Genomic DNA, 21,917 nt, shown 5'->3' with positions numbered 1-21,917 from the left:
ATCAGCTGTCAGACTGAGCTGGGTAAACTATGTACACAGTGCTATAATTAAAGTGTTGTTTAAAACCTAGGTGCCTATTTACACAAAAGCCGCGGTGGTACAGCGGTAGCGTTGTTGCCCCACAGCAAGAGGTTTTCCTGTTCGATTCACGGCTGGAGTGCCTTCTGTGTGGAGTCTGCATGTTCTTCCAGTGGTTCAGTGGCCTCCGAAAGACATGCGTGGATGGGTGTGCCTTCGCTGAAGGTTGGGTGTCGGGCTGGCAACTCGGCACCATAAAAAATCTACTACCAATCATTAGCAGACTGGAGTTCCGCTGTGGCGACCCCTAACAGAGAAAAGCCGAAAAGACAAACAACAACTTTTTCCTGCACCCTTCCTCCTTTATTTTGATTACTACTGTATTTGATCTTACTGCGGACTCTCTTGCTGAACCATGTTTTGGCTGCCATCAAGCCACTTACCACAGAGAAGTTTAGGATGGCATCTCCTCCTCTATTCCTACGTTCCCACTCATGCAAACAAGGCCAGTCCTCTTATCCTTTTCTGTGTGGCCTGATTTGAACATTCAAGTCTCTCATTATCAACACCAACTCATGTTGCTTTAGCTAGACGGTCTGCAAACGCTACATGTTTGCACTAATTTCCTTGTCATCACACCCCTGTTATATGGCATGGCATAGGCTGAGATTATGAATACTGCCCAATTACTACTTCTGATGACATACTTCGCTGTCTTCAGAAGACTTTCCCTCATGACAATTCCCATACTATTACTAGTCTGTCCTCTCCCCAAGAAGTAGACTCTAGATCCCAAGCTAAGTGGCTTTGCTGACTGCCCTTCCACTTTGTCTCCAGGATATGCAAAATTTCCAGTCTCCTCATCACGTCATCTGCTTCCAAGCTGCGTCTCGTCAGTGAACCTATATTCAGTGCAGAAATCTTTAGTTCATATTTGGCAGGTTGTTTGGTTTTACATCCCGCTTTCACACAGAGCTTTACTAGGTAAACTAGGCTGGGCAACTAGACACAGGCTAGCCAGTTGCTTACTGACCCCAGGACTGTGGAGTTTTAGGGCAGGCACACACTGGCCAACAAAGGCACAGAGATCCCCCCCCCCCCCCAAATTATTAGGCTGTATCCAGGATGTACATCAGAACAGGTCAGTTTTACTGACATTAGTTAACATGACCATACGCAGGTTGTGGCAAATCTGTTCCAGGGCATATCAGAGCCCACTCCACATGAGCCTCTACTGCCACCACGGCATTCCTTACAGAAATCATCACACAAGCTATTCTGGAAGCAGCATCTTGTTCTTCTGTTTAAACCTTCACTAATCTAGGTATAGCCTGTAGGGTGAGGGCAGGATTTGACTCAGGTACACTGCAGACCCTTATCTTCTGAGTGGAAGTGGACAACTATCTTACTCACCTAGGCTTTGGTAATCTTCCCAAAAAGTAAGGTCTACAGCAGTGAATGTTATGATGAACATACTAAAGTTATGTTAGGGACTTAACCTAAATGTAGATATTCAAGTAGATTCACTGTTGCTGTCCAGCTACCTCTCACTTATTCCTTTCTCTCCTCAGAGTACAACGCTCTTTTTATCCTTAGTGAAGGGTGGCTAACTGGGGAGGGAGATTGAGGAACTCTGGCACAGCTAACTTGTCATCCGGTCCACATGGACTTTAATAATGTGGTCTTATATCTAGTTCTATCAAGGGGAAGAAAAATATTAAGAAAACATGAACTAATGCACTTCTAATACCACTGACATCCACGTAGCTTTGGATGTTGGGCTGGTCAGTCAGGCTACTTTTAGGTACATAAAGACAAGAGTGATTCAAATATAATTATCCTCCTCGATTATTTTATGCAATCATGCAACATTCACAAGCTGATTCCTAGTCCGTTACAGTGCTGTAAGCACTGTGAACTATGGAATGTGCTTATATACACAATTCTGCATTTACACATTACATTGCACTTTAATTTGGTAAACTAACAGGAATAAGTACACAACTAAATGAACAAACAAAAATAAGCATTTCTAGCATATGCAGGCTTGTAAAGGCTGTTTAAAGTGTTTTGCTTATTCACGGTTACACCTTGTTTATGTTTTGCGCATGCAGTCTTTGCCAAATGCGGTAATGGCAGTTTTTTTTTTCACTAAGTGCGTTTCTTACTTCTTAATCTCTGCCACTACAGCATGGGTTGCAGATGAAAAGGCTCGCTGGACCAGTTCACTTACCTGGTCAACAAACAATAAATAATAAATTAAAATCCCGAAAGCAAGGACTGTAAGAGTGAATATGTGGAACATTAGGTGTTACCTCTTCCAAGGGGTATGTAACAAGTACAGATACTCAGATCGAAAAGTTGACTGCGGGACTTTGTTAGATGGAGCTTAGTGCTTCTCAACAGACATCCACAGAAAAACTGTTGGGGCCCAAGAACTTGCATTTTTAATTCTGGGAAATGTCTAAAGGCCTTGGCCCAAAGTGATTTCTCAAGGGGAGGAGTGAGGGGTATAGGTGAGGGAGCAAATGGGGAAGTGGGTGGTGTGTACTTGGAAGAGAATTTGCCTGCAAGAATATTACCAATTCCTTGGGGTCAGAGGAGAAGGCACCATTAGGAAGTTTTAGTGTAAAGAACTGTTGGTTATTTCTAAGCTTTTTGATACAGTTGAAGGTGGCCTTAAAGTTGCATTTTAATTATTTGCAACCATAAGTTTACACCTACACTTGCACTTTCTAATGGCAATTTTGGGACACTTCATTTTTAAATCCTTCTTAATGGTGAAGTGGTACTCTTTATGGACAGCAAACAGTGTGACAGCCAAGAGTCACTTCTGTTTGTTACACAGCCTGCTCATGTGGTAGCTCCAACATACTGGTTTAGTTTTAAAGTTGTCAGTATACTTATGTCAAACAGGTACACACAACTCAATACATCTATCCAACAGGGAGTCAAATTCAGAGGAGACAGCAGTGTCCGGTACATGGTTTGATGGAGAGCTATGCCCTATACAATTACCACAACTACGCACCAGTCATACCTCAAGCTATCATACATACTTAAGCCACTGAGACTTAAATTTGTATACTGGCTTTACAACTCAGATTTGAAAATTTTACTTAAACTACTGCCAAAAAGTATATGGCTTCTCAGAACATCTGTATTCTACAACTATCATGTAATGAATTACAGCATGAGAGAGAAACAGAAACAAATATTATACTTACAAAGTCCTTCTTCAGTCAGGTCCACATTTATGATAAAAAACATAAAGCCTTTGGCTCCTTCCTTCTGTCCTCCAACTAAAGTATTTACCCAACCTTAAGGGAAGGAAATAAAAAGGAGCCTTTAAGCAAATATAAACAGAAAGACATAGGAGCACACAGAAATCATCCAGAAAAAATTCTAAATCATGCTTCAGAATTAGTTTTTGCTCCTGATGCATTAACACAGCCAAGTCTACTAATGAAACCTCCTGGTTTACAGACATACTGATCAACCCCATCACAAAAGCCACGCTCCTCACAAAACTGTCAGCAGATATGATCTAAAAATGTGGACCAAATAGTATAATACAGCATTCTTCTTTTCTCTTCATACTGGGATAAGAGTAAAAGTTAGTAATATGCGACTGACTTAGAAGTGGCGCATATATGAAACACACCTACCGGTCCAATATACAATTATGATAAATTAAATACTGATTCACAAAAGCCCAAAACAAAAAGAGAAGTTGCGTGTACAAATATAATACTAAGATTATCTGTGATTTTTCAAGTGAAGAGTTATTAAGAAGCAGAATTGTTCAGTAAGGCTTCAGGCTTATCACATACACAGCTCTAACAAGCAGAAAAGCAAGAGTGCACACAACATGACAAAGGAGGAAAGTTTCTGTTAAAGTACCTTCAGAACATGACGACTTATGACAGATAAGATATAAAAAAGCTTATGCTTTCGGAAATATGTAAAATTCTGGTTGCAGCTATTCTTTATAGTTCTGAAACAGTTCAACAGAAACAGGAAATAGCACAAAAATATTTCAACTGAGCCAGGAAAAGTACAGTTTTGTACCTACCATAAATGTAGATGTCCGATAGATATGCAACTGCAGTCATAACGTATGGGTTGTCCTGCCTCAGGCAGCCCTCGGTCGGCCGAATTCCAAAGTCTGGGTCCGGCGTCGGCTGGTGTCGCCTCCTCTCCGACGTCACAACGGCTGGAGTATAAAGGCATCGGCTGACGCCATCTTCTTCAGTGTTTCTTGCCCCAGATGCCAGGTGCCCTCCTAGGAAGGCTAAATTTGGTAAATGGATAAAATAATCCAAAACATGCACAACAGTAATAAACAGATACACCAAAGGAGATACCCCCAGCTGAAGAGAAGAGGGGTAGGAACCCAAAAAGAAGGATACAGAGGGGTAGGAGGGTGGGAAAATCCGACTGCAGTTGCATATCTATCGGACATCTACATTTATGGTAGGTACAAAACTGTACCATGTCCTTCAAGAATGCAACTGCAGTCATAACATATGGGTTGAGTACCATAGCCAAGCTGGGGGTGGATGGAACTAAGATAAGGATGGTGTAGCTAAAATCCCCTGCAGGACTGCCGAAGCAAAGCCTGCTCGGGATCTGGAGTATAAGGGCAGGTTGTAGTGCTTGATAAATGTATGCACGGAGCTCCATGTAGCAGCTTCTAAAATGTCCTTTGTTGCCACTCCTCTTAGGAAAGCTGTGGAAGTGGCTATAGCTCTGGTAGAATGTTGCCTGACATTGGCTGGCACACCTTTTCCATGGAAAGAGTAGCAAAATCTGATGCAATGTCCAATCCATTTTGAAATTGTTTGCTTGGAGATCGCTTTTCCTTGTACTCCAGCAGCACAGGCTACAAACAGCTGATCAGACCTTCTGGTGTCCTTAGTTCTGTCCAAGTAGTAGCGTAATTGTCTGTGTATGTCCAAAGTATGGAGTAGTTTTTCCCCCTTATTTTAAGGATTGGGGAAGAATGCAGGTAGATGAATAGCTTGATTTAGAGACACCCTGGAAATTACTTTTGGCATGAATGTAGGATTGGTTCTTAAGAGAGACTGTCTTGATGAAAAATGAGGAAGGGGGGCACTGCCATGAGTGCCTGTATCTCCGAAACTCTTCTTGCAGAGGTGACTGCCAATAAGAAGGCCGTCTTCCATGACAGAAATTGCATTTCTGAGGTTGCTGCTGGCTCAAATGGAGGAAGAGTTAGTTTTTCCAACACGTAGTTGAGGTCCCATGCAGGTACTGGCTGTTTTCTGAGAGGTTTGATATTCTTTATCCCTCTTAGAAACTGTCTTAGCAGAGGATGCGAAAACACTGGAGGGTCACAGTTGTATTTTGCTGAGATTGCGGAGGCATGAATCTTTATTGAGAAGTATGAGAGTCCAGTATGAAATAGTTCTGCCAAGTATTCTAATATTTGAGGTCTACTCACAAATGCTGTGTCCTGACCCCTGTTAGCATTCCAGATACTGAATCTCTTCCACTTGGCTGAATAGGTTTTTCTGGTGTTAGGTCTGCGTGCTTCCAGCAAGATCTCTTGAACAGATTTGGAAAGAGAGTTTGGTGTTGAAGTCATGGTAGCCTCCAGGCTGTCAGATGTAATGTTTTCAGGTCTTGATGTACAGTCCTGTAATTGTGTTGAGTTAGGAGCATGGGCCATAGGGTCAGAGGCCATGGCTTGGTCCGAGTTATGGTCAATAGCAATGGGTACCAGTGTTGCCTCGCCCAGTCTGGAGCTATCAAGATGCCTGTTGGTTGTTCTGCTTTGATCTTCAGTATCACCTTGGTCAGCAGAGGCAGGGGAGGGAATGCATAAATTTTTAGAGAATTCCAGCTGAAGGAGAGAGCATCCGTTTTCCAAGCTAGAGGGTGGTGAGTCCTTGTGCAGAACTTTTCCAGGTGATGATTTAAATGGGAAGCAAAAAGATCTACGTCCGGTCTTCCCCATGTCCTTGCCAGTTGAGAGAAAATGTGAGGGTGCAGCATCCATTCGTGTGGATCCATGAAATTTCTGCTCAGATTGTCCGCCAGTACATTGTCCTTGCCTGGTACAAACTGGGATTGTAAATGTATCCTCAGGCTCAGGGATTTTTCCCAGAGAAGCATTGTTAGTCTGCAGAGGTGGTAAGAATGAGTGCCTCCCTGCTTGTTTATGTACCACATGACAGTAGTGTTGTCTGTCCTTATTAGCAAATGTCCTTGTTTTAGTGTTTTTTCGAAAGTCTCGATGGCATGTATCACTGCCAACATCTCCTTTTGGTTTATGTGCAGATGTCTTTCCTTTGGCGTCCAAAGACCTTGAATGCATCTGCCCTCCATGTGCGCCCCCATCCATGGTCTGAGGCGTCTGTTGTTATCATTTGGTCTGCTTGAGGTCTGTTGAAAGGCATGCCTTCGTTTAGTTGACTGGCTTGAGCCCACCATAGAAATTCCTTCTGCAGACATGGAATAAGTGGGATTATGTCCTCTAGGCTGTTGTTGTATTGAGACCATAAGTTTTTTAGATACCATTGCAGCTTTCTCATATGAAGTCTTGCCAAAGGTATCAGAAGGATGCAAGATGCCATGAAACCCACGGCCTGTGGGATTTTCCTTGCAGTCAGCTGGGAAAGCTTTGCTAGGCCTTTGAAGTACTCTGGTAAATGCTGCTGTTTTTCCTCTGTGAGGTAGGCCATTTGTTTTTCCGTGTCCAGTTTGGCTCCTAGGAATATAATTTGTTGGGATGGTAGTAAGTTTGACTTCTGAATGTTGACTGTGTATCCCAAGGCCTGCAGTAGATGCATGACATAGTCCAAATTCCCTTTTAAGGTTTGTTTGTTGTCTGCTTGTATGAGACAGTCGTCCAAGTAGAGGTATATTTGAATCCCCTGCAGTCTGCAGTGTGCCACTACTGATGCCAGGCATTTTGTGAACACTCTGGGCGCAGTAGATAAGCCAAACTGCAATGCTGAGAATTGATAATGCTCTGTCCCTGCAAGAAATCTGAGGTATCTTCTGCAGCTTTGTCTGATTGGGACATGCAGGTATGCCTCCTTGAGGTCCAGAGTGACCAGCCAAGACCCCTTGCCCAACATGGGAAGAAGTTGCTGCAAAGTCAGCATTTTAAACTTTGGCACAATGAGGAAAGTGTTTAGAGTTGACAAGTCCAGTATGGGTCTCCACTTGTTTTCTTTTCTTGGAACAAGGAACAATCTTGAATAAAATCCCTGGCCTTGTTCCTGAGGAGGAACCCTTTCTATTGCTTTTATACTTAACAGCTTGGAAACTTGAATGAGTGCCTCTGCCCTTTGATGATGTGGCAGGTTTGGCATGCCTTGTTTTATTGGTAATGTGTGGAAGTGGAATCTGTAACCTTTGTCTATCAAATCCAGAATCCAATTGTCCTTGGTTAAGATATGCCAGTTTTGTGAGAATAAGGCTAATTTTCCGCCCAAAGGTGCTTCTCTTTGAACCTTTGTAGGCGGTACGAAAGTCAAGTCATTGTGATTGTCCTTGTGGTGCAGCTGAATTGTCTGCGCCACTTCTTTGATTTGGAGGTTGTCATTGGCGTCCCGTGTAAGATCCTCGGTATTGCCCTCTACCTCGGGCACGTCTGCTTTTTCCCCTTTGAAACTTGTCAGAGCCGGGGAAGGACCAATTCTTGGAGGGCCAGTTTCTGCTGAATCTGGGTGGCTGAACCTGAAGGAAATCCTTGACTGTCTGTACTGACTTTGCTTTTTCCTCTATGGATTTCAATACATCTTGTGCAGTAGCACCAAAAATCTTTTGTTTTTCCAAAGGTGCACCCAGTAACTTTACTTTAACATGGTCAGGCAAAGACTGATCCTTCAACCAAGCATGTCTACGTATTACAGCCCCAGTCACAGTTGCCCTACATGAAGCTTCCAGTGCATCATAACCACACTGCAGAAAATGGTTATTAACCTGCTGAGTGTTATGAATATGATCCTGCAGTGCCTTTTTATCAATAGGCTCAGGAGAGGCTAACTTTTTCTGTAAATCATCCAGGAGAAAATCTTGGTACTGAAACATGTGAAAAAGGCAGTTAAGAGACCTCATGGCTAAGGTAGTAGAGGTATATACTTTTTTACCCCATCTCTCCAGGGACCTTGCTTCTCTGTCAGCTGGCAGTGGGTTTTTGGCAGAGGAGGAAGCCACTCCCTTGGGGCCCTGTTATATAGTTTCTAGGTCCACAGAGTGAGCCTTAAAAAGGTGCTTGTGAGTGTCAGGGACCCTGTAATATCTGTCCGGCTTGACAGGAGCAGGAGGAAGAGAATCAGGGTTGGCACTGGAGTCAGAGTAAACATCATCCAAAACATCCATAACTGGAGGGATAGCCAAGGGTCTGTGCTGGGGAAGCTTGAGGAAAGTCAAGCCTTTTCCTGGAGTCAGAGAATTCCTGACCCTGCCATTGAAAATGTTCCCTCATGGAATGCAGGACTTCACCAAAAGAGAAATCCTCTAGAAGGGAGGCAGAGGGAATTGATTCCTCAGCATCAGAGTCCTCGTAGGCCTGGAAGGGTTCTTCTTGGGCATCAGAATGCTCAGAATCCCCAGAGGCTTCATCCGAGGAGAGGTCGTCCGCCTGCTCAGTTCTAGGCCTTTTTTCTGCAGGTGGCTGAGAACCCCTGACCGGATGAGGCTGAGACCCCCTGATAAGGGAAATAAGATCTGCAGCCAGAGACATGATCTGCTTATCAGATGAAGGGGCCTGGGCAGGTTTAGGATGGGCCTTGGCCTGACTGGCGGCCTTAGCACGTGCAAAGGCCTTGATGGACATGGAAACAGGAGGCCTAGCAGCCCCACGTGCAGGCGTTACCTTGTCCACAGGAATGGTGTCGGGTAGATCCAGAACTTCGGTTTCCGGAGGAAAATCCACAACCGGCACCGGAGAGATCTCTGAGACCGAAGGTCGTGTTAACGCTGTGTCGTCGGCCTGGAGCGGTTGATTTACCACTTCCGAGGGGACCGGAGCGCTAGCAGAGGATTTGGGAGTAGCATCGGTAGTGGACGCGGGCCGAGGATGTCGGTCCCGGTCCTTGCGTTTTTTAGCAGATTGGGTTGTCGGTAGATCCGACGGCATGATATACGCAAAGGATTCACCGAAAAAGTCCTCGGCAAATTCTGCCCGGCGCCTGAGAGTGCGCTTATTAAAGCAAGCACAGGCAGCACAGGCCGAGACGTCGTGGTCTGGGCCCAGGCAAGGAAGACAGAGAGAATGGAAGTCCTTATGAGGTATTTGTTTACCACAAGACAAAAGTACAGTTTTGTACCTACCATAAATGTAGATGTCCGAGAGGAATGCATCTGCAGTCCTTACAAATGGGTTGTCCTGTCGTCAGGCAGCCCTTCGGTCGGCCGGATTCCAAAGTCTGGGTCTGGCTTCGGCTGGTGTCGCACTTCACCCGACATCATTGCGGCAGTTCTTCGGGTATAAAGGCATCAGCCGACGCCATTTTCCTCAGTGTTTCTTGCCCCAGATGCCAGGTGCCCTGTTGGATGGCTAAATTTGGATAAATGCCAAATATTCCAAATAGTAGAGAGCAAACACACAAAATAAGCATGTATGTACACATATACAAACAAATACACCATAATAGATCCCCCCCAAGCTAGCTGAAGATTGGTAAGTACCCTAGGAGTACCTCAGAGGGGAAGGAGGGTGGGTAATCCTGACTGCAGATGCATTCCTCTTGGACATCTACATTTATGGTAGGTACAAAACTGTACTATGTCCTTCAAGGATGCATCTGCAGTCCTTACAAATGGGTAGAATACCATAGCTAGGCTAGGGGAGGAGGAAATGAGAGCAGATTATGGTGTAGTTAGTATCCCTTGCAAAACAGCAGTGGCAAAGCCAGCACGGGATCTAGAGTATAGAGGTAAATTATAATGCTTGGCAAATGTATGCACGGAGGTCCAAGTAGCAGCCTCTATAATGTCCTTGGTAGCCACTCCTCGTAAGAAAGCTGTGGTAGTGGCTGTAGCCCTTGTGGAGTGAGGCCCGATGTTCTCTGGAGTTTTCTTTCCATGGTAGGAGTAACAAAATCTAATACAGTTTCCTATCCATTTGGAGATTGTCTGTTTAGAAATTGGTTTTCCTTCCTTTCCTGTTGCATATGCTACCAGAAGCTGGTCAGTTTTTCTATTGTTTTTTGTCCTGTCCAGGTAGTAGCGTAATTGTCTGTGTACGTCCAAGGTATGCAAGAGCTTTTCTCCCCTGTTTTGTGGATTGGGGAAGAATGTAGGAAGGTGGATAGCCTGATTTAAAGAGACTCTGGATACCACCTTAGGCATAAATGTAGGATTTGTTCTCAAGGACACTATCTTGATGGAAGATCAGGAAGGGTTGTACTGCCATTAATGCCTGTAGCTCAGAGACCCTTCTTGCTGAAGTTATTGCCAGCAGGAAAGCAGTCTTCCAGGATAAGTATTGCAATTCTGATGTAGCTGCTGGTTCGAAAGGAGGTAGAGTCAGTTTTTCTAGCACAAAGTTCAAGTCCCATGCTGGCAATGGAGGTTTCCTGGGAGGTTTTACATTTTTAATTCCTCTCAGAAACTGTCTGAGCAGAGAATGCGAGAAGACAGGAGGATCCAAGCTGTATTCTGCTGAAATAGCTGATGCATGTATCTTGACGGAGGAATAGGACAGGCCTGTATGAAAAAGCTCCGCCAAGTACTCCAGGATGTTGGCTATGTTCACCAGTGTCACATCTTGGCCCTTTGCAGTACTCCAGATGAGATATCTTTTCCATTTTGCTGCATAATTCTTTCTTGTTGAAGGTCTACGAGCCTCCAGGATTATGTCTTTAACCCTTTGGGATAAATTTGGGTTAATTGCTGTTATGTAATGTTCCAGGCAGTTAGCTGCAGAGTTTTTAGGTTTGGATGCAGGATGTTGTAGTTGTTCTGTGTCACCAGTAATGGGATCAGGGGCAGTGTCCATATTTGTTCCCGAGACATGCTCCTCAGCAGTGGATACCAATGTTGTCTTGGCCAGTCTGGGGCTATCAGAATGATCCTCGGACGTTCCACTTTGATCTTGAGAAGCACCTTGTGCATCAAAGGAAGTGGTGGGAAAGCGTATGCTGTCAAGTTTTTCCAACTGAAGGATAGTGAGTCCACCTTCCAAGCAAGTGGGTGGTAAGTCCTTGTGCAGAATTTCTTCAACTGGTGATTGAGTGGGGATGCAAACAAGTCTATTTGTGGTAATCCCCATTCTCTTGTGATGGTTTTGAAGATGTCCGGATGCAGCATCCATTCGTGGGCATCTGTTGTAGTTCTGCTTAATATGTCTGCTAGAATGTTTTCCTTCCCTGGTACATAAATTGACTGTAGCTGAATGTTGTAGCTCAGAGTCACATCCCATAGGTCCAGTGCCAACCGGCATAGAGGGTATGAGTGTGTGCCTCCCTGTTTGTTGAAGTACCACATAACTGTGGTGTTGTCTGTCCTTATCATCAACTGGCCTTCTTGGAGAATAGGTCTGAATGCCTGGATTGCCAATTTTACTGCCATCATTTCTTTTAGATTTATGTGCAGATGCAGCTGGTCTTGAGTCCATAGGCCTTGAATGCACTTGCCCATCATGTGTGCCCCCCAACCGAGGTCTGAGGCATCTGTCGTGATGGTTTGTCTTGGTTGGCTTTTGCAGAAGGGCAGTCCTGTGTTTGACTGACAGGCCCGAGCCCACCATAAGAACTCCTGCTTCAGGCATGGGATCATTGGAATTTTTGTTTCTAGGCTGTGCTTGTGCTGAGACCACAAATTCTTTACGTACCACTGTAGCTTTCTCATATGCAGCCTGGCATGAGGGACCAGTATTATGCAGGATGCCATGAAGCCTAGAGCTTGTAGCACTTTTCTTGCAGTTAGATGGCTCTGCTTTGTTAATGCCAAGAAGTAGAGAGGAAGTTGCTCTTTCTTTTCTGTGGTTAGAAATGCCATTTGTTTTGATGTGTCCAATTCTGCACCCAGAAAGGTTATTCTTTGGGATGGAATCAGTCTTGACTTTTTTGTATTGACTGTATATCCCAGGGTTGCAGCAGGTAGATGACTCTTTGTAAGTCTCCTGTTAGTTTGTTTTTGTTGTCCGCTTGTATCAGGCAGTCGTCCAGGTAGGGATAGATTTGAATTCCCTGAAGTCTGCAATGAGCGATTACTGATGCCAGGCATTTCGTGAACACTCTGGGCGCAGTAGATAAGCCAAAGGGCAATGCTGAGAATTGATAATGCTCTGATCCTGCAAGAAATCTGAGGTATCTTCTGCAAATTGGTCTGATGGGGACGTGCAGGTATGCCTCTTTGAGATCTAGAGTTACCAGCCAAGACTCCTTGCCCAGCATGGGAAGAAGCTGCTGTAGGGTCAGCATTTTGAATTTTGGAACAATGAGGAATGTGTTTAAAGCGGACAGGTCTAGAATAGGCCTCCATTTGTTTTCCTTTCTTGGTACCAGGAAGAGCCTGGAGTAAAATCCCTTCCCTTGCTCTGAAAATGGTACCGTTTCTACAGCTCTCATTCTTAATAATTGAGATATTTGTTTTAGAGCTTCTGTCCTTTGAGAAGGTGGTAGGTTTGGCATTCCTCTCTTTCCTGGTAGTGTATGGAAATGGAACCTGTAACCTTTGTCTATAGTCTGCAAAATCCATTTTTCTCTTGTGATGCAGTGCCAGTTTTTTGAAAATAATGATAGCTTTCCGCCTAAGGGTGCTTCTAGTTGTTCCCTGGTAGGCGGTGCCACCGCCAAGTCACTGTGATTGAGTTGCTGTAGTGGTGCTGGCTGTATCGGTGCCTCGTTGGTTGTTACCCTGCCACTGGCGACCCCTGTAGGCACCCCTGGACTGGTTTCTGCCTCTAGAGCGCCTATTCCTGCCTCTTTGTGTCTTAGAGGAGTCCGGAAAGGACCAATTCTTGGAGGGCCAGTTTCTGCTAAACCTTGGAGGTTGAACTTGTAAGAAATCTTTGACTGTTTGCACAGATTTTGCTTTCTCTTCCATCTTTTTTAGTACCTGCTGTGCGGGGGCACCAAATAAATTGACCTTGTCCATAGGTGCATCCAAAAGCTTAGATTTGCCATGGTCTGGTAAAGCCTGTTCTTTCAACCATGCACGTCTCCTGATAACTGTGCCAGTCATGGCTGATCTAAAGGAAGCCTCCAGTGCATCATAGCCACATTTTAAAGAATGGTTATTAACTTGCTGTATGTTATGTAACATTTCTTGAATATACTTTTTATCTAAAGATTCTTCAGAGGACAGCTTTTTAGTCAACTGGTCAAGCATAAACTCTTGATATTGAATCATATGAAATTGGCAGTTCAAAGCTCTAGCTGACAAAGTAGCAGAGGTGTAAACTTTTTTACCCCATCTCTCTAAGGACCTGGACTCCCTTTCAGAGGGGAGGGGGTTTTTAGAAGAAGTAGCTGCTACAGCTTTTGGGCCCTGGGAGATAGTCTCTGGGTCTGCAAAAGGAGCCTTATATAAGTGGTGATGAGTGTCCGGGACCCTGTAGTACCTATCGGGCTTAGCAGGAGCCGGAGGTAAAGTATCAGGAGCAGTGCAAGCATCATTAAATGCATCATCAACAACAGATAGAACTGGAGGTATAGCTAAGGGCCTATGCTGTGGCAAGTGTAGAAAGGTCCTAAGCCTTTTTCTAGAGTCTGAGAAATCTTGGCCCTGCCACTGAAATTGTTCCCTCATAGCATGCAAGGTTTCCCCAAAGGAAAATTCCTCAGGAGGAGAGGCTGAAGGGATGGACTCCTCAGCATCAGAGTCTTCGTAAGGAGAATAAGAAGCCTCAGGAGGGTCTGTATGATCTGAGTCATCAGAGGAATCATCTGTGGCTACAGGCTCAGGGGGCTCTGCTCTAGGCCTCTTTTCTGGAGGAGGGAGAGAGGCCCTGTCTGGATGAGGCTGGGATCCACGAATTAAAGAGATGAGATCCTCTGCCAAAGAAAGCATATGGGAGCTGGTGCTGGGCCTGTGAGAGGGGGGCTTGGCAGGCACAGGTTTAGAAGCTTTGGCTGCTTTAGCCCTGGCAAAGGCCCTAATAGACATAGCTGGAGGAGGCCTAGCAGCTCCACGTGCAGGGGTAGAAATATCTAGGGGAATGGTGTCTGATAAATCTTGTGAAATCGCATCAGGAGGTTGGATTTCAGAAGCCGTTTCTACCAGGATAGAAGAGGCCTCGGTAGAAGGCAAGTTATCGGCTGAAGAAAGAACCGCTTGCTCAGTTTCGGCCAAAACCGAGACACTCGTGGTTTGCTTAACCGCGGTTTCAGCCGAAACCGCGGACCGCGAGTGTTGGTCCTTTTCTTTGCGTTTTTTGGTTATTTGCGTAGTCGGAGGATCCGACGGCATAATGTAGGCAAATTCGGAGCCGAAAATCTGTTCAGCAAAGTCCGAGCGACGTCTAAGCATCCGTCGGTTAAAAGAAGCACAGGCTAGACAAGCTGCTACGTCGTGGTCTGGGCCTAAACAATGTATGCAATAGGAGTGGAAATCTTTATGAGGTATTTGTTTCCCACAAGATAAACAGTTATTAACTTTCTCTGACATTGGCTGAGGCAAGAAAGAGTCCCCAACGGGGTACTTAGCTTTATAGAAGTCTTCTTAGTAGTATTCGGTAGTAGTAATCTCTGGATCTGACTGACCGGCACTTGCGAACAGCTTCTGCTTCGGGCGCCACGCGGCAAGAAAGACTGGGGAAAATGGCATCGGCTGATGCCTTTATACCCGAAGAACTGCCGCAATGACGTCGGGTGAAGTGCGACACCAGCCGAAGCCAGACCCAGACTTTGGAATCCGGCCGACCGAAGGGCTGCCTGACGACAGGACAACCCATTTGTAAGGACTGCAGATGCATCCTTGAAGGACATCAATTATTAACTTTCTCAATTTGTTCTGACATCGCCTGAGGCAAGAATAAATGTTCCCCAACGGGGTACTTAGCGTTTAGATGACTTCGGTACTGAAAATACAGGAGCTGACTGGCACTTGTGAACTGCTTCTGCTTCAGGCACCGCGCGGCAAGAAAGACTGAAGAAGATGGCGTCGGCCGATGCCTTTATACTCCAGCCGTTGTGACATCGGAGAGGAGGCGACACCAGCCGACGCCGGACCCAGACTTTGGAATTCGGCCGACCGAGGGTTGCCTGAGGCAGGACAACCCATATGTTATGACTGCAATTGCATTCTTTAAGGACATCAGCATAAAAATGTTTCAAATGAGCAAACCAGAATTTGCAACTACAAGAACAAAATGACAGTATCTCATTCCAGATGGGCAGGACTATGCCCCATCCCTGCAAATCTACTATACCAATTCAATGGCTGCACAACTTAGCTTTCAATGAAAGCCCTGAAGTTCTGTGAATGAAAAGTTCAGGGATCTTACACCCTGCAAAATATCACTTATCTTGCATTACCTGTCATTTTCTGTTTATTTGACTTCAAGTCATCTTCTGGAAGTATATTCTTGGGAATTACCAAATCCGCTTATTAACTAACTTTAGCTTTTGTGATCAAAACATTGAAAAAGTACAGTTGTGAACACTTACATAAATGTAGATGTTCGAGTGCATTCACTGCTACAGTCATCACAGTTGAGTTATCTGCCTGCAGGTAGCCCTCAGTCAGCCCAAACACCAGAGACTTAGTATTTCTGGGACAGTTGCTGTCGCTCCAGGACTGAAGTCAGTAATAGCCATAGAGAGGCGAGAGAAAAAGAGAAAAAAACAGGGGCTGGAGGGAGGGAAACCAGGACTGAAACAGTGAATACACTCGAACATCTACATTTATGTAAGTGTACACAACTGTACTATGTTCTCGCATTTCACTGTTGCAGTCATCACACTTGGGTGGATTCCCAAAGCTGAGTAAGGGTGGAGGCAGTCAAGAAGAGTTAGGGCTGGCTAGAAGGCCTTGCAAGACTGCTGTAGCAAAACCTGCCCTGGATTTGGAAAAGATAGGCAGGTGGTAATGCCTGAAGATGTGCACAGAACTCCAGGTGGCAACTTCTAGGATGTCCCTGGTAGGGACTGCCCTGAGAAATGTTGTTGAGGTAGATGTAGCACTAGTAGAATGTGTTCTGAGGCCCTAAGGGGTTGGCTTTCCATTGTGCTTGTAGCAGAAATGGATGCAGTGTGCTATCCATTTGGAAATAGTTTGTTTTGAAATGGCCTCGCCCTCTGCCCCTGTTGCAAAGCTGACTAGTAACTTGTCATATTTTCTGAAGGGCTTAGTCCTATCAAGGTAGAATCTGAGCTGTCTGTGCACTTCCAAAGAGTGCAGGATCCGTTCCCCTTCATTTTGAGGATTAGGGAAGAAGGTTGGTAAATGGATGGATTGGTTGACAGCCACACTGGACACCACATTAGGCATAAAGGAAGGGTTAAGTCTTGAGGTAAACCCTGCCAGCATGGAAAATAATGAAGGGTTCCAAGGCCATCAGTGCTTGTAGCTCAGACAATCTTCTAGCTGAAGTGATGGCTAGAAGCAAGGCTTTTTTCCAAAAGAGGAATTTTAACTCTGCTGAAGCAGCAGGTTCAAAAGGGGGAAGCGTGAGCTTTCCCAGTACTAAGTTAAGGTCCCAAAGCAGGGGTGGGTGCCCTCCTTGGTGGCCTTAAGTTGTTTGCCCCTCTCAGGAACTGTTTGATAAGAGTGTGAGAGAATAGATATGGCTCAGTGTTGTAATGAGCCAAGACGGCAGAGGCATGCATCTTAATGGAGGAGAAGGATAAGCCTCTGAGGAGTACTTCTGCTAGGTAATCCAGGATTAGAGGTAAGGAGGGTAGTGCTGTGTCCCCTCCTTTAGACTGAATCCAAGGACAATACCTTTTCCACTTATCAGCATAGGATTTCCCTGTACGGGGCCTTCTGGCTTTAAGGATAATGTCCAGCACCTGTTTGCTTAGGGTTGCTGGTGGGGAATTAAAGGAATAAGCCAGGCTGCAAGATTTAGGGTTTGCAGTTGTGGATGCAAAATCTGTCCCTCCTGCTGAGACAGCAGAGTTGGGGTCTGGTGTAGGTGCCAGGGTGGCACCTTTGTCAAGCTGCACAGGAGTGGGTACCAGTGCTGGCATGCCCAGTCTGGGGCAATCAAAATTGTCCTTGGCCTGTCTTGTTTTATCTTGTGTAATACTCTTGAGAGAAGGGGGAAGAGGCATACACTGAGAGCTTTTCCCATTGAAAGGATAGGGCATTCACCTTCCAGGCCCTGCTATGAGGAGTCCTGATGCAGAATTTGCTGAGCTGGCTATTGTAAGGGGAGGCAAATAGATCCACCTCTGGGGGCCCCCATTTCTGATTCAGAAGGTGCTGGGCTCCAATTTCCACTCGTGTAGGTCTAGGAGATTTCTGCTTAAATCGTCTGCCAGTGAGTTTTGTTTGCCTGGCAGGAATTGAGCTTGTACATGGACTTTTATGTCCAAGGCCGTGTTCCACAGGGCCATGGCTAACCTGCAGAGGAATGTGTTCCCCCTGCTTGCTGATGTACCACATAACTGTGGTGTTGTCTGTCTTTATTAGCAATTGTCCTGGAAAGGGTAGGGATCTGAAAGATGTCAGGGCATTCTGTACAGCTAGCATCTCTTTTTGGCTGATCTGCAGATGAACTTGACTTGGGCTCCAGTGGCCCTGAATACATTTTCCAGCCACGTGAGCCCCCCCGTGAGCCCCCCCCATGCATAGTCTGATGAGTCTGTAGTCAGGGTCTTGGCGGAGTGGGGTTGATAAATGGCAGTCCCTTGTTGTGGTTGCATGCTTCTGCCCACCAAAAAAACTCTGTCATTAAACAGGGTTTGAGAGGAATGACTGATTCCAGGTCCTGAGAATGTTGGCACCAAAGACTTAAGTACCATTGAAGTTTCCTCATATGTAGTCTTGCATATGAAATTAGCAGGATACATGAGGCTATGAACCCTAGGGCTTGCAGTATTTTTCTTGCAGATAGCTGGGTTCTGGTGGCCATTTTTTTTTAAGTAGTCTGTCAGATAGACTTGCTTTTCTGAAGTGAGGAAATCCATCTGGGAAGATGTGTCCAAGCTTGCTCCCAGGAATACAATCTTTTGACTGGGTACCAGTTGTGATTTTCTTTTCATTGATGGTGTACACCAAGGAAGTGAGAAGGTTTTTTACAAATGCCAGGTGCTGCAGCAGCAATTCCTGACTGTCCACCTGAATCAGGCAGTTGCCCAACTACGGATAAATTTCGATATTTATCTGCCTGCAATAAGCCATGGCTGGAGCCAGGGATTTTGTGAATACCCTGGGTGCAGTAGATAAGCCAAAGGGAAGTGCAGAGAACAGATAATGAATAGATCCTGCCCTGAAACATAGATACTTCCTGCACGACTCCCTTAAGGGGATGTACAGATAGGCTTCTTTTAAATCTAGGGTGACTAACCAGGCATCCTTGGCTAGCATAGGACGAAACTGCTGCAGGGTAAGCATTTTGAATTTTGGTACCACCAGGAAGGTGTTGAGAATTGAAAGATCCAGGATTGGGTGCCAAGAGTGCTCTTTACTGGGTACCACGAAGAGTCTGGAGAAGAACCCTTGATCCCTCTCTGTTCCACTTGAACAGGATGAATAGCTCTGATATTGGGCAAAAAAAAGTACTTGGTTTAGAGTGTCTGCCCACTGGTTTGGAGGAAGGTCTGGAAACCCGCTTGGGATTGGCAGTGAATAGAAATAAAATTTGTACCCCTGGGATACAAAGTTGTGGACCCATCGGCCCTGGGTGATGGACATCCAGTTTTTTGCAAGAAGGGCAAGTTTTCCTCCTAGGGGCACAAGCAATTGGGCAGCGCTAGGAAGTGGAGTGAAGAAGTCATTGTGAGCTTTTTCCGTAAGGAGATGGCTTACCACTCCCTGCTTTAAGGGTGGGGGCACTCCATTGCTTAGATCTCTGCATACCCTGAGACTGAAGTCTGGGTGGTCTGTTTCCCCTGGGTCTTATTTGAGAAGGCCTGGAGGGGGACGGAAAGGACCAGTGTTTTGAAGGGCAATGCCTACTGAATCTGGGCGGTTGCACTGGTAAGTATTCTTTAACAGTCTGGATAGGTTTGGCTTTTTCTTCCATCTTTTTAAGAACCTCTTCTGCTTTGGTGCCAAACAAACCGTCCTCACTCAAAGGAGTGTCTAGTAATTTTGATTTGACATGGTCTGGCAAGTTCTGCTCCTTCAGCCAAGCATGTCTTACAGAGCCAGTGACTGCAGCCCTGCAAGATGCTTCGAGGGCATCAAAGCCACACTGCAAAATATGTTACTGACTTGGTTTGCGGAGTGCATAAGCTCCTGCAGTTCTTCATTTTCTGCACAGTCTGGAAAAGTTACCATTTTTTGCTTAACAAGTTCCATAATATGTTGCTGGTACTTCAGCATGTGAAACTGGCAATTCATTGCTCTAATAGCAAGAGTTGCAGAGGTATATACCTTCTTACCCAATCTGTCCAAAGCTCTGGACTCCCTGTCCGAAGGGGTGGGATTCTTGGCTGTAGCAGCCTTGACACCTTTAGGCCCCTGGGAAATGATCTTTCGGTCAGCAGTAGGATTCTTGAAAAGAAACTTGAGTATCGGGTACTTTGTAGTACCTATCTAGTTTCCTAGGGGCAGGAGTGAAAGTGTCAGGAGTAACACTGGATTCCATAAAAACATCATCCACAACATCCAGGACAGGGGGTATAACTAAAGGCCTGTGCTGAGGCAACTCAAAAATGCTCAGAGTCTCTTTTTGGACTGAGGATAGTCTTGGCATTCCCAATGGAAATGCTCTCAAAGTATGCAAGGTTTCACCAAAAGAAAAATCCTCTGGCGGGGAGGAAGAGGGAATGGATTACTCTGCATCTGAATCCTCATAGGCGGATAAGGGCATGTCTTCATAGCCAGAAATCTCAGAGTCATAGGACTCTTGGTCTATAGAACCTGAAGAGGACTGGATTCTTGGTCTCTTGGCAGGGGAAGGCTGACTTCCCCTAATCAGCGTAATAAGGTCTTCAGTCATTCTAAGCATTTGTTTTTGTGGCATGGGAGCCTGAGCATGCGCTTTGGTCGTCGGTTTTCTAGGCGTAGTGTGTACTCTGGGCCAGAGAAACTCAGTAGTTTTGGTTAGAAATGAAGTTGGTTTGATTCAAACATCGGTAGAGCAAAGAACTGCCTCAGAAGCCTGTGCCTGCACAGCAGCTCCAGACCCATCCAAGGTAGAGACATTCGCAAGTTCCATGGTCGAAGAAGCATCTCGCAGCATACCAGACTCCGAATGGGTCGCAGCAGAATCCTGTGAATCCATTGAAGCGGGCATCAGGGGCTGCAAAGGTGCCCGAGTACCAGCGGAATGGTGACTAGCTTAACGGAAGTGTCATCGACAGTTTTGGACCTATGCAGTCTGTCTCTGTCTTTATCCTTAGGTTTTTTCGGAAAAATCGGTAGTCGGATGGCTTACCGAAGCCATTTCAGTATACGGAGATCGACAGCGAAAGAATTTATCAACAAAGAGAGCCCAACAATGAAAGGTTCAGATGTTAAACAAGGTACAAAACCAACATCAAGGGACATCGTGGTCTGGGCCTAAACAGGTGATGCAGTAAGAATGAAAATCTCTATTATGTATTTTCTTCCAACAGGCAAGACAATTGTTAACTTTTTCTGACATCGGTTAGAGCAAGAAAAAAGGATACCCAATGGAGTACTTGGCTTTAGAAGACTTCAGGATTATTCAATTCGAAAATGAAAATTCAGGTAGTGGCTGACCGGCACTTGCAAACTGCTTCGGTTTCGGGCTCCTCGACAAGCAAGACTGGTGTAATGGCATCAGCAGCCTGTTTTTTATACCCCTGAAGACCTGATGTCAGTCCTGGAGCGACAGCAACTGACGCAGAAATACTAAGTGTCTGGTATTCAGGCCGACTGAGGGCTACCTACAGGCAGATAATCCAAGTGTGATGATTGCAACAGTGAAACAGGAAGAACATATGGTTATGTTCGGCTCCTGACTCTGCACTCAACCCTATACACAAATGTTTTGACCACAAGCACTTTGCATATTAAAGTTGTTTCAAATAATTCAAGTTCAAATGTATTAAAATTAAGCAGTAATATGTGACTTAGCTAAAACTTACATGAGAAAAAGACAACATTAAGTTAATTAAAAACAAGATGAAATAAATGAGTCTAAAGGGGTTTCTTGCAGCTGCTAATCCCTTGCAGTCCGCAAGGTCCCATTTTATCCAACAGACTGCTCATACACTACATCAGGTTGCAAGCTCACTGTCACAGGTAATTTTTCAAATGCCTCTTGAACTGCAGCACAGATGCGTATCCTCTAAGGGATCAAGGTACAAAATTACACAGTGACAGACATAATGGCAAAGGCCTGTATTCCCACTAAAAAAGCAAGATCTACTAGACAGAGTAGAACAACATTATCTGGTGTTGATAATGGGGACCCAAATGAGCATATCGATACAGACAGAACAGGATACAAAGACTGCCTGTGCCTACGAGGGGTGCAAGAGTAATAAAGAGGAGGCCATTCTAGACTACTGTCTGAAAAATGGTTTGATGGTGGCCAACACATGTTTCAATAAGAGAGATGGTTGCCAGAACACATACAAGACTGACCAACATGCAACTCCGGTAGACTTCTAGTAAGGAAAGGGCATCCAGGTAGAATCAGTGACTGTAAAGTCATTCCCACGGAAAGAGCTGCACATAGCATAACAACTGGTTGTGACAATCAGCTGCAAGCAGTGATCAGAAAAGGCTCTCAGGTCAACAGAAACTATGCTGAAGACTTGGAAGTTGACTGGACAGGAAGCATAACACTTCAAGTAAATATGCTGGGGTCTAGCACCTCAGGAAGA

At 45.2% G+C, this 21,917-nt stretch overlaps 1 protein-coding gene across 6 annotated transcripts in view; it reads right to left on the bottom strand.

Moving 5' to 3' along the window:
- IDE (insulin degrading enzyme) overlaps nucleotides 1-21,917 on the bottom strand; it is a 3,524,264-nt gene that overhangs the window by 2,566,646 nt on the left and 935,701 nt on the right. For all 6 annotated transcript variants that reach the window (XM_044056694.1, XM_044056696.1, XM_044056693.1 and 3 more), the window contains one exon: nucleotides 3,246-3,338. In XM_044056694.1, the coding sequence (XP_043912629.1) occupies nucleotides 3,246-3,338 (93 nt within the window). The remainder of the gene's footprint in view (nucleotides 1-3,245; nucleotides 3,339-21,917) is intronic.

The sequence above is a fragment of the Protopterus annectens genome, chromosome 14.part0, assembly GCF_019279795.1.
Source record: "Protopterus annectens isolate FY-2018-M chromosome 14.part0, PAN1.0, whole genome shotgun sequence".
NCBI classification, from domain to species: domain Eukaryota; kingdom Metazoa; phylum Chordata; order Ceratodontiformes; family Protopteridae; genus Protopterus; species Protopterus annectens.
Note: the sequence above shows the minus strand (reverse complement) of the source record. Positions and strands in the feature narration are given on the sequence as shown.